Genomic DNA, 12461 nt, shown 5'->3' with positions numbered 1-12461 from the left:
GAAGACAGGAGCCCCCCCAGCCAGAGAGGCCGTCCCACTGATCGATGGGCCCCGATCGCGGGCCAGGCCACATCGGACCCCCGGGGTCGGACCCCCCCTCCCCCCTCACAGGCCACCCCCGGACCCTTCCACACCGAGGTCCCGCCGGCTGAGAGCAGGTGTGAACAGCGCCGACGGGACTCAGGTTTTTTTACGACGGCCGCTCGGCCCATCCCAGGCCGGGAATCGACGGGGGGGGGGGGGGGGGGGCGCGTAGAGCGGACCCAGACCGGAACCACGCCAACCACGCCGTCGCCAATGGTGCTGATTCTCCCCTCTGCGGAGAATTGCACCGGGGCAGCGTCGCGGGGATTCTCTGGCCCCGCCCTGGGCTGAGAGAATCCCGCCCAGGGGGTGAAAGATTTCCACAGACTTCAAATCTATTTTAAAAGCCTTTGATGTGCTTTTTACTCCAAAATGGAACATCTGTGCTGGGCAAGCGTGTTTTAACCATAGATCCCATAAACAGGGGGATCCATTGAATTGCTCGTTACCAACCGAGGCTGCACATAGCCCCCGCTTTGTACAGTGGGGAGTTCTCCAGTGTAGCGAGAGATCGGGATGCCATTTTTAAATGGTGTCCTGATCTCCGAGGCCCCCAAAACATTCCCCGATCTCCACCCCCCGCCAACCACCTGAACGCAATATGGGAGGATCCCCACTGACCAGAAACTGAACAGGATTAGGCATTTAAATATTATGGCAAAAGACTGGGAATTCTGCAGTGAGCAATTCCCCTCTGACCACCACCTACAAAGCACAAGTTAAGAGTGGGATGGAAAATCTCCACTAGCCTGGATGAGAGCAGCTCCAACAACACTCAAGTCTGATGCCATCCAGGACAAGCAGCCTGCTTAATTGGCGCCCCATCCACTGCCTTCAACATTTAATCCCTCCACCCAGGCGCACAGTGGCAACAGCGTGTATCATCAACAAGATGCATTGCAGCAAGTCACCAAGACTCTTTCGGTAGCACCTTCCAACCCGACATTCTCTGCCACCTTGAAAGAACAAGGACAGCAGATACCTGGGAACACCGCCACTTTCAAATTCCCCTCCAAGCCACTCACCATCCTGTCTTGGAAATATATCGCCATTCCTTCACTGTCGCTGGGTCAAAATCCTGAAACTCTCTTCCTAACAGCACTGTGGGAATAGCTACACCACATGGACTACAGCAATTCACCTTTTCAAGGGCAATTAGGAATGAACAACAAATCCTTGGGCGTGATTCTCCACTCCCACGCCGGTTGGGAGAATCGCCTGGGCCGCCAACATTTCCGGGGACGCCGATCCGACGCCCTCCCGCGGCGATTCTCCCAAGCGGCGGAAACGACCCGGTCGAGTTTCACAGGCCGGAGAATCGTCGGAGACACCGAAAATGCCGATTCTCCGGCACCCCCGCTATTCTGAGGCCCGGATGGGCCGAGCGGCCAGGCCAAAACGGCGGGTGCCCCCCCAGCGCCGTCCACACCTGGTCGCTACAGTCGTGGGCGGTGCGTGAACGCTGGGGGGGCGGCCTGTGGGGGGCGAGGGAGGATCCTGCACCGAGGGTACCTTAAATGTGGGGTGGCCCGTGATCGGTGCCCACCGATCGTCGGGCCGTCCTCGCTGAAGGAGGACCTCCTTCCTTCCGCCACCCCGCAAGATCCGTCCCCTATCTTCTTGCGGGGCGGATTTGGACAGGACGGCAACCACGCATGCGCGGATGACGTCCTTTATGCGGCGCCGGCCGCGTCATCTATGCGGCGACGCTTTTACGCGGGCGACAAGGCCTGGCGCGGGTAGATGACGCGGCCCCGATACTGGCCCATTGTCAGGGCCTGAATCGGTCGGGACCGGGGCCGTTCCACGCAGTCGTGAACCTCGACGGCGTTCACGACGGCGCGGCCACTTCGGCGTGGGGGTGGAGAGTCCCGCCCCTTGTCTTGCCAATGGTGCTCACATCCCATGGAAGCATTATTTGTTAGTAAGCAGATTTACGAATCGTATACAAAAGAATAACACAATGAAGCTTTGGAATGTCAAGACTGAACCCTACGCTGAATATGGAAGTGAATTTATGAACCAAAGCTCTTTTTTCTATTGTTATCACTTACTCTGAAATGCTGACTCATGTTGCACACAAATGAAATGTATCCCAGGCTGTTGAGTGAGTCAAGGGAGGCAATAGCAGGGGAGCTGGCAATAATTTTCAATTCCTCTGTGGCCACAGGAAAGGTGCCGGAGGACTGGAGGATAGCCAGTGTGGTACCATTATTACAGAGGGGTGGAAAGGGTAAACCAGGAAACTACAGGCCAGTCAGTCTAACCTCCGTGGTGGGGACACCATTGGAAGCAATTCTGAGAGACAGAATTAATCTGCTTTGGGAGAGGCAGGAATTAATCAAAGATAGTCAGCCTGGTTTTGTTCAGGGGAAGTCATGTCTGACCAACTTGGTTGAATTTTTTGAAGAGGTGACGAGGTGTGTAGATGAGGGAAATGCTTTTGACATAGTCTACTTAGACTTCAGCAAAACTTTTGATAAGATAGGAGACTGTTAGTGAATGGAAGAGCCCATGGGATCCAAAGAAAGTTGACAAATTTTTTCCAGAATTGGTTGAGTGGCAGGAAGCAGAGGGTCATGGACGAGGGGAGTTTTTCTGACAGGAGGCTCCACAGGGATCAGTATTGGGGCCCTTGCTGTTATATGGTTTATATGAATGAATTTGACTTGAATGTAAGGAGGATTGATCAGTAAGTTCACTGATGATACGGAAATTGGTGGGGTGGTAAATAGTGAGGAGGATAGCCTTAGATTACAGGATGACACTGGTCAGTCAGATGGGCTGATCAGTGTCAAATGAAATTTAATCTGGATCAGTGTGAGGTGATGCATTGAGGAAACACGGAGGCTGCAGAAGGACTTTGACAGACTGGGAGAGTGAGCAAAGAAGTGGCAGATGGAATACAATGTGGAAAAGTGTGAGGTTATACACTTTGGAAGGAGGAATGGAGGCAGAGACTATTTTCTAAATGTGGGAAAAGCTGAGGAAATCTGAAGCACGAAGGGTCTTGGGAGTCCTTGTCCAAGATTCTCTTAAGGTTAACACGCAGGTTCAGTCGGCAGTTAGGGAGGCAAATTCAATGTTAGCATTCATGTCGAGAGGGCTAGAATACAAGAGCAGGGATGTACTTCTGAGGCTGTATAAGGCTCTGGTCAGACCCCATTTGGAGTACTGTGAGCAGTTTTGGACCTTGTATCGAAGGAAAAATGTGCTGGCCTTGGAAAGAGTCCAGAGGAGGATCACAAGAATGATCCCTGGAATGAAGAGCTCGTCGTATGAGGAACGGTTGACGACTCTGGGTCTGTACTCGTTGGAGTTTAGAAGGATGAGGGGGATCTTATTGAAACTTACAGGATACTGTGAGACCTGGATAGAGTGGACGTGGAGAGGATGTTTCCACTTGTAGGAAAAATTAGAAGCAGAGGACACAGTCTCAGACTAAAGGGAAAGATCCTTTACAACTGAGATGAGGAGGAATTTCTTCAGCCAGAGGGTGGTGAATCTGTGGAACTTCTTGCCGCAGAAGACTGTGGAGGCCAAATCACTGAGTGTCTTTAAGACAGAGATAGATAGGGCAGCACGGTGGCACAGTGGTTAGCACTGCTGCCTACAGCGCCGAGGTACCAGGTTCGATCCCGGTCACTGTCCTTGTGGAGTTTTCACATTCTCCCTGTGTTTGCGTGGGTTTTGCCCCCACAAGCCAAAGAAAGATGCGCAAGGTAGGTGGATTGGCCATGCCAGAATTGCCCTTTAATTGGAAAAAATGAATTGGGTACTCTAACATTTTTTTTTAAAAACAGAGATAGATAGGTTCTCCATTAATAATGGAGATGAGAAAAATATCAGCCATGATTGAATGGCGGAGCAGACTCGATGGGCCGAGTGGCCTAATTCTGCTCCTATGACTTATGGTCTTACTTGGGCAGGACAAACAAGGCAAGGGAATATGGACACTGCAAAGCACCGAGGATCAGAGGGTCCTTTGTGTGCACGTACACTGGTCCCTTAAGGTAGCAGAGCAGGTAGAGACAGTAGTTATGAAGGCTTATGGTACACTTGCTTTTATTAGCTGAGGTATAGAATTAATAATAATCTTTATTATTGTCACAAATAGGCTTACATTAACACTGCAATGAAATTACTGAGAAAAGCCCCTAGTCGCCACATTCCGGCGCCTGCTCAAGTACACTGAACCTGGGACCCTGGCACTGTGAAGCAACAGGGCTAACCATGGCTACCATGCCACACATTTAAGAGCAGGGAGGTTCTGCTGGAACTGTATAAAATGTTGGTTAGGCCATAGCAAGAGTATCGTGTGCAGTTTTGGAATCCACATTATAAGAGGATGAGATAGCACTGGAAAGAGTGCAGAGGATGTTTACCAGGGTGTTGTCTGGGATGGGAATTTTCATTATGAAGGGAGATTGGTTAGACTGGGGCTTTTTTCCTTGAAGCAGAGGAGACTGAGGGGAGACATTATTGAGATATATTAAATTATGAGATATAGATAGAATAGACAGGAAGAAACCTTTGCCCTTGGTGGAGAGATCAATGGCCAAGGGGCATAGATTTAAGGTAAGGGGCAGGAGGTTTAGAGGGGACGTGAGGAAAAACCTTTTTACTCAGAGGGTGGTGGAAGTCTGGCACTCGCTGCCTGAAAGGGTGGTGGAGGCAGAGACCCTCATAACATTTAGGAAGTATTTAGATGTGCACTTGCAATGCCAGGGCATACAAGTCTATGGGCCCAGTGCTGGAAAATGGGATTAGAATAGTTAGGTGGTTGTTTTTGACTGACATAGATGCGATGGGCTGAAGGGCCTTTTATGTGCTTTCGACCTCTATGACTCCTATGATTAACCAGTTGTAATTCAGCATGTAATGATGAGCCCAAAAGGTGTGTGTCAACTGGCAGTTCTACTTTAGGAGCCTCCAAACAGTGATCGTGCTCTCTTCTGATGTGCACACAGAAAAGCACGATAGCTAATTTTAATTTACCTTTACATTCGGGGTTACAGGAGCACAATTTTGAGAGCTGTGGCTGATAAATTACCTTAATATTTACACACCTACTTCTTAATGGTTGTTAAAAGATTGAGTATGCTGGCCAGAGTGCATGGGATCCAGGGTAATTTGGACCAAAATTGGCTTTGTGGCAGGAGGCAGAGGGTGATGGTCGATTGTTGTTTTTGGGACTGAAAGTCAATGTCCAGTGGTGTATCGCCGGGATCGGTGCAGGTACCTTGCTGTTTGTAGTCTACATTAATGATCTGAATGTGAAAGTAGGAGGTATGATCAGTAAGTTCGCAGTTGACAGAAAAATTGATAGTGTGTTAAATGGCGAGGAGGAGAGCCTTCGATTACAGGATGACATAGACGGGCTGGTCAGATGTGCAGAACAATGGCAAATGGAATTTAACCCTGAAAAATGTGAGGTGATGCATTTTGGGAGGAATAACAATGCAAGGGAATACTAATAAATTCTACGAAATTCTATGAATACACAATGAACGGTAGGACGCTAGGAAGGACAGAGGCTCAGAGGCACCTTGGGGTGCATATCCATAAATCATAGAATAGAATCATAGAAGCATATAAGTTACAGTGCATAAGGAGGCCATTCGGTCCATCGAGTCTGTACCAGCCTTGGAAAGAGCACCCTACTTAAGCCCACGCCTCCACCCGATCCCCGTAATTCCACCTAACCTTTTGGACACTAAGGGGCAGTTTGGCATGGCCAATCCACCTAATGCACATCTTTGGACTATGGGAGGAAACCGGAGGAAGCCCACACAGACACGGGGAGAAAGTGCAGACTCTACACTGACAGTCACCCAAGGCCGGAATTGAACCCAGGTATCTGGAGCTGTGAGGCTCCATGCTACCCATGAAGATCCCTGAAGTCAGCAGGACAGGAGATAAGGTGGTTCAAAAGGTGTATGGGATACTTGCCTTTACTTGATTTACTGGGTCTCTGGATTGCTAGTCCAGTGTCAATACTACTACGCCACTGCCTCCCCGATGCTGGAGTCAATAATCAAAGAGGAAATAACTAATCATTTAGAAAACTGAATATAATCAAACCTAGTCAACATGGTTTTATGAAAGGTAAATCATGTTTGACAAATTTGCTCGAATTCTTTGAGGATGTAACATGGAGAGTAGATAGAGGGGAACCTGTAGATGTAGTGTATTTATATTTCCAAAGGGCATTTGACAAGGTGCCGCTTAAGAGGTTGGTGCATAAAGTAAAAGTCCATGGAATTGATGGAAGTGTGTTAGCACGGATTGAAAACTGGCTATCACATAGAAAACAGAGAGTTAGAATAAATGGATCCATTTCAGAGTGGAATGATGTAACCAGTGGAGTACTGCAGGGATCAGCTCTTGGCCCGCATTGTTCACTATTTACATTTATGACTTGGAGGAAGGAGCGGAATGTAAAGTTTCCAAATTTTCCGATGATACGAAAATAGGTGCAAGGGCATGTTGTGATGAGGATATTGTGATTTTTCAAAGAGATACAGATAGATTGGGTGAGTGGGTGAAAAGCTGGCAAATGGAGTTTAATGTGGGGAATTGTGAGACCATGCACTTCGGAAGGAGGAATCAAAAGGCAGATTATTATCTAAATGGAGTGGAGAGAGAGTGCAGGTGAGTGAAGTACAGAGGGATCTAGAGGTTCTAGTGCATGATTCACAAAAAGCTAACAGACAGATCCAACAAGCAGTTAAGAAGGCAAATGGCATTTTGGTGTTTATTGCAAATGGGTTGGGGTTTAAAAATAGAGAGGTTTTATTGCAATTGTACAGGAAGTTGGTGAAACCTCACCTAGAATACTGCATACAGTTTTGGTCACCTTACCTAAAAAATAATATAGTAACATTGGAGGCAGTCCAAAGAAGATTCACCTGGCTAATGCCTGGGATGAGAGGGCTGTTCTTTCGAGAGAGACTAAATATTCTTGGTCTGTATTCCTTATAATTTAGAAGAGTGAAGGGTGAATTTATTCAAACATATAAGATCTTAAGGGGGCATGATGTTGAGATGTTTTCACTAGTGGAGAGTCTCGAACAAGGGGACATAGCTACAAGATAAAAGGCCGGTCATTTAAAACTGAGCTGCATAGATGGTGGAATTCTCTGACCCGGAGGGTGGTGGGGGCTGGATCATTATAAGGATTTAAAGTAGAGGTGGATAAATATTTGATAGATCAAGAAATAGAGGACTATGAGGTAATTGCACAGAAAAGGAGTTGAGGCCAGCACAGTTCAGCAATGATCGCTTTAAATGGTGAGGCAGGCTCGAAGGGCCTAGTGGCCTACTCCTGCTTCTATTTATTGTGTTCGTGTGATACTCATCAAACATTCAAAACCTCTGGGGAGGGTAAAATAACTCCCATCTTCTGTTGATTTATATCTTGAAACATGTCAAAGGTTTCGAAAATGCATTGGTCAAAAAATGGGATGACTTGGTCTACAACAAGGAACACAAGAAATGCCAATTGAATTCCCTTCCTGGAATATGCAGAGAGAAAATTTAAAAAAATATATTCTGCCAAGCAGAATGAGAAACAAGCAAGAGGCGAAAGAAACATGACAGTCATCTAAAACAGCAGGAAAGATTATAGAATTGTCATAGAATTTACAGTGCAGAAGGAGGCCATTCGGCCCATCGAGTCTGCACCGGCTCTTGGAAAGAGCACCCTACCCAAGCCCACACCTCCACCCTATCCCCATAACCCAGTTACCCCACCCAACACTAAGGGCAATTTTGGACACTAAAGACAATTTAGCCTGGCCAATCCACCTAACCTGCACATCTTTGGACTGTGGGAGGAAACCGGAGCACCCGGAGGAGACCCCCCCGACACACGGGGAGGATGTGCAGACTCCGCACAGACAGTGACCCAAGCCAGGTATCGAACCTGGGACCTTGGAGCTGTGAAGCAATTGTGCTAACCACTATGCTACCGTGCTGCCCATTATCTTATCTCTCTCTCATTCTCTCTGGAATCTGAAAGGGCGTCTTCAACAGAATTCTGGGGCTGGATTCTCCACCTCGCTGCGCCACATTTCTGCCCCAACCCGCCGGCGGGATTCTCCGTTATGCCGGCCGGTCAATGGGGTTTCCCATTGTGGGGCAGCCCCAAGTCGTTGGGAAACCCCCGGGGTGCCGGCAAAACGGAGAATCATGCCGGCGGAGAATCCCGCCCCTGATCTGAATTGAGTCAACTCCAGAATTTTACAGGAAATCAACTAACTTAAATTGGCTGCAACGTTCAACAACCTATGCCTCAAAGACAAGCAGAGGACTTGATCATATACTATTTTTAACATTTTAGTGAGCTCTAACTTTCTCCTGATATCTGTGTGTGCGTCATTGCATCCTTATTATTTTTTTACTCGGGTTTAGTAACTGATAAATGTTTTCTTTGACTCAAGAAAATCTTGTTTAATTGACTCCTTATTAACAAATAAATATATTTTTTGGAAAAGACATTGCGGGTAAAATAAATTTAAAAACCTTTGTTGCGGCCAACTGAGGGGGCTGAATATAAAGGGGCCAGCTCACTCCTTCTCACCCAGTTGTAATAGCTTGAAGAGGTTGATAAGTTTACCAATGACCAACACGAGAAGTGCAACTGCACTGAAACAACATATTAATAACAATAATAACCTTTTATTGCCACAACTATGAAATTACTGTGAAAAGCCCCTAGTCGCCACATTCCGGCGCCTGTTCGGGTAAGCTGGTACGGAAATTGAACCCGCGCTGCTGGCCTTGTTCTGCATCACAAATCAGCTGTATAGCCCACTGAGCTAAACCAGCCTTTGCTAAACCAGCATATTAATGATTAAACACACATGGAACTGAGGTCCCAATTCAAGGATAAAGTAGAATTCACATATAACTAGTGACCTTCAGCCCCTCAAGCCTATTTCACCATTCTATTAGACCATGGCTGATTTATACTACGAATCTCTTTAATATCCATACCTAACAAAATGTATTGATTTCAGTTTTGAGAATTCTGATGAGCCCAGCAATCACTGGAAAGCACTCCCTCAGTACTACACTGAAGTGTCAACCTGGATTATGTGTCCAAGTCAATGGAGGGTGACTTGAATCCATGACCTTCTTCTGATTCAAGAAGTGAAATGGTTACTACAGCATGAAGACTGGGCATCTTGAAGTTACATCATTTGTTTTCCATAACCATTCAAAATTAATTGTTGTGTTTATGCTAATGTTGATTCTGTGATGCTTTCCACCTATTTATAGAACTGTAACCAAGAGACATCTTATGATATTCTGGGGACCGATATCTGGGCAGTTAACACCTTTGAGCACGTCAGGTATGTGCTTTTATTTTTCATTTTATTTTCAATCCACTCAACCAATTCCCTGCTGCTTTCACTTTTTTTGATGTCCCACCATTTATTTCTGTTCAGTTGAAGATGCGCTTCAAGTTACTTAGGAATGTGTAATGCTGTTTAGCTTTTCTTTCGCTTCCATTACTTTCGCTATCTGAGCATTACGCAGCTGGTTACCAGAACTGGGGTTAGCACGTGATCCTTTTTCTAGTTAGGAGTTGTGCACTTAGTCTCTTAAACTGATGCATATCCGGATCAGAGGCCCAGAAGCAGGGAAAAATATTAATATTTTTAATAGTGCCAGGAGCAGGGGAACCTGGTTATACCCCTATCTCACAAAGAGGTCATCTTGATTGTAACATGTTGATTGCTGTATCTTCCTAGTATTCTAATTTAAATAAAGGATTTAACCCTTGCAGTATCAGCATCTCCAGGGATTTCAGTGGTTTCTAGGTCAATCATTTTTAAAAATAACTTGAGCTCACAAAAATAGATGCCCTTGATGCTGTAGAAATAATGTGATATGGGAGCTAACTTGAAAGATGTGATATTAAACTCACATAATATAGACATTTAATAAACTGTATGTGCTGTGCATCTGTGAAACTGTTTCATTGGTAAAGGGGAGAGAAAAGACGTAGAGTTAACAAATGTCCTTTTGTACCCAGCGTTTCACAAGTGAGGAAGCACATTGTCACTCCTGCTTATTAAACCTCTCCAGATTCATGTTCTTCCTCCCCCTCACTCCCTCTGTCCTCCATTGCCAAAGCATTCTATCCCATCCTGTTTGTGTGCAATTTTTGGTGTTGGAGCGCACCAGTCTCTGTTATTGTGACCGTATCCCTCTTTATAATGAACATCCGCCAGTAAACTGTGGCTTTTACCCATATTTGTTCATAATGTCCACTATCTGGTATTATTTATTATCTGTGTCAAAAATATCAAGATTGTTGGAAAGCTGTGCCAAATAATGGAGAGAAAAAAACAAATGGTAGTTTTAATTTAGCAGACAGGGAGATGACTGGTGCAGTCCATCTCCCAGCTATAACTACACTTCACTGAAGAGCCATAAATGCTTTGTGAAATAGATTGTTGGTTCAAATAGCTTTGAACATTTCAGAAACAATTGCTTTCTTGCACATAGCAGAATTTTCTCAAAGTGGGAGTAGGTAGGCCAATTTGAGAGCATATCATCTGTCCTTTCAACTTGGTGTGGAAGACGTGGGGGGAACTTAGTGAAAGAAACAAGAGATAAAATGCCTCCAGAAAGGAGCAGGTTATCAAACAAAAACAGAAGTTTGTGGGAAGGAGGAAGCCTGTCAGGTACCTCCCAATCCCTCCGGAAAGCAGAATGTATAAGAGAATTTCTTGGGTCTGTTCAACTAAAGAAAGATCTTTGTGGGCCTATTCCTCTGGAAACCAGAGGCTAGTTTGAAGACATCCTGATGCAGGCTTGTTTCCCTTTGAGTTATAATGTCTGCGGGTTTTTTCTTGCAGTGGAGCAACATGGGATCTGCAACCTGAGAAATTAGATTTCACCAACTCGTTTCATCGAAAGCATTTACAAAACGCTTCCAAGTATCTCCCCCACATTGATCGAGAAGGGTAAGTATCGTTTCTCCGAATGCGAAATGGGGATTCTTGACATTTCTTCCAGTTGGAGGTGTCTTCAAAAGGAACACATTGTTTTCCATGACTGCGAGAGAAGGGAACACAGTCTGTGGAGAAGCATTCTCTTTTTTCATCAGAATTCCCCAAGGTCCAGTATAGATAGGAATCTCCATTGCGTGAGAAGTTGCGTCCTACTCTCAAATATTGTATGTACTCAGGATGTGGATGTTACTGGCAAGGTTGACATTTATTGGCCAACCCTAGTTACCCTGTGAAGATGGTGGTGGAGTTTCTCCTTGAATTTCTGATAGTGGTTCAATTTGACTAAGTGTCTTGCTAGGCCACTTCAGAGAGCAGTTAAAATTCAACCACATCTGTTGCCCACAGAAAATTATCTTTATTAAGCTGTGGAAGGGAGTAGGATTCAAATTTAACGTAAACCCAGATTTTCTTTCCTGCATTCAGCAAGTGAATGTTTCCTTGCTGGGACACTCAACTTTATTTTTGTCATGATGCTCAATGTTCCCTCAGATGCAGCACAAGCCAAATGTGGAATTAAACTTCCTCTACTGTGCCCAGGAAGCAACCATTTCTGTATCAATTATTATTTCCCTCTGCAGCCATCTCTCTGAGTAAGATTAGTGCAACATTATCATGAGAAGTTTTAAGCTGAAGATCCACACCATACAATCAGCTGTGATCAAACTATCGAGGAAACATGGCGTTATGTTCCCTGGCTGTGGACAGGATTTGATTCCTTGGTTGAATGGACAGTGATTTAATCTAAATGCTCAGCGATTAATTCACTGCTCCATCCAACCTCCTACATTTGAATATATTTTGGCTTCTTAACCTAACCAGAGTGCAACCGGATTGAAATTCCACTAACTGTTTCCAGATCCCGGTGCTCTCCTATCAATTTGCCTGGAATACTGATAATTCTAGACCACAGGCTCTTTGGCTCTTGCCCTTGTCCTCTCTCTCCTACAGTTCAATTCTAGCCCAAATGCTCTTCTCTTGGATGCAGTTTTTTCCTTCATTTCATCCTCTCACCTACATGAGTCTCTTCTGATCCTCAGCCCCTTCTTTTCAGGGCGGCATGGTGCACAGTGGTTTGCACTGTTGCTTCATAGCTCCAGGGTCCCAGGTTCAATTCCCGGCCTGGGTCACTGTCTGTGTGGAGTCTGCACGTTCTCCCTGTGTCTGCGTGGGTTCTCCTCTGGGTGCTCCGGTTTCCTCCCCATAGTCCAAAGATGTGCAGGCTAGGTGGATTGGTCAGGCTAAATTGTCCTTAGTGTCCAAAAAGGTTAGATGGGGTTACAGTGATAGGGTGGAGGTGTGGGCCTAAGTGGGGTCCTCTTTCCAAGGGCTGGTACAGACTTGATGGAC

At 45.9% G+C, this 12461-nt stretch overlaps 1 protein-coding gene across 3 annotated transcripts in view; it reads left to right on the top strand.

Moving 5' to 3' along the window:
• ctif (CBP80/20-dependent translation initiation factor) overlaps positions 1 to 12461 on the top strand; it is a 455795-nt gene that overhangs the window by 180993 nt on the left and 262341 nt on the right. For all 3 annotated transcript variants that reach the window (XM_072497444.1, XM_072497443.1, XM_072497442.1), the window contains 2 exons: positions 9370 to 9443; positions 10959 to 11066. In XM_072497444.1, coding sequence (XP_072353545.1) covers positions 9370 to 9443; positions 10959 to 11066 — 182 coding nt within the window. The remainder of the gene's footprint in view (positions 1 to 9369; positions 9444 to 10958; positions 11067 to 12461) is intronic.

Source organism: Scyliorhinus torazame, chromosome 3 (assembly GCF_047496885.1).
Source record: "Scyliorhinus torazame isolate Kashiwa2021f chromosome 3, sScyTor2.1, whole genome shotgun sequence".
NCBI classification, from domain to species: domain Eukaryota; kingdom Metazoa; phylum Chordata; class Chondrichthyes; order Carcharhiniformes; family Scyliorhinidae; genus Scyliorhinus; species Scyliorhinus torazame.
The sequence above is the reverse complement of the archived record's forward strand: the minus strand, read 5'-3'. Positions and strand labels throughout refer to the sequence as shown.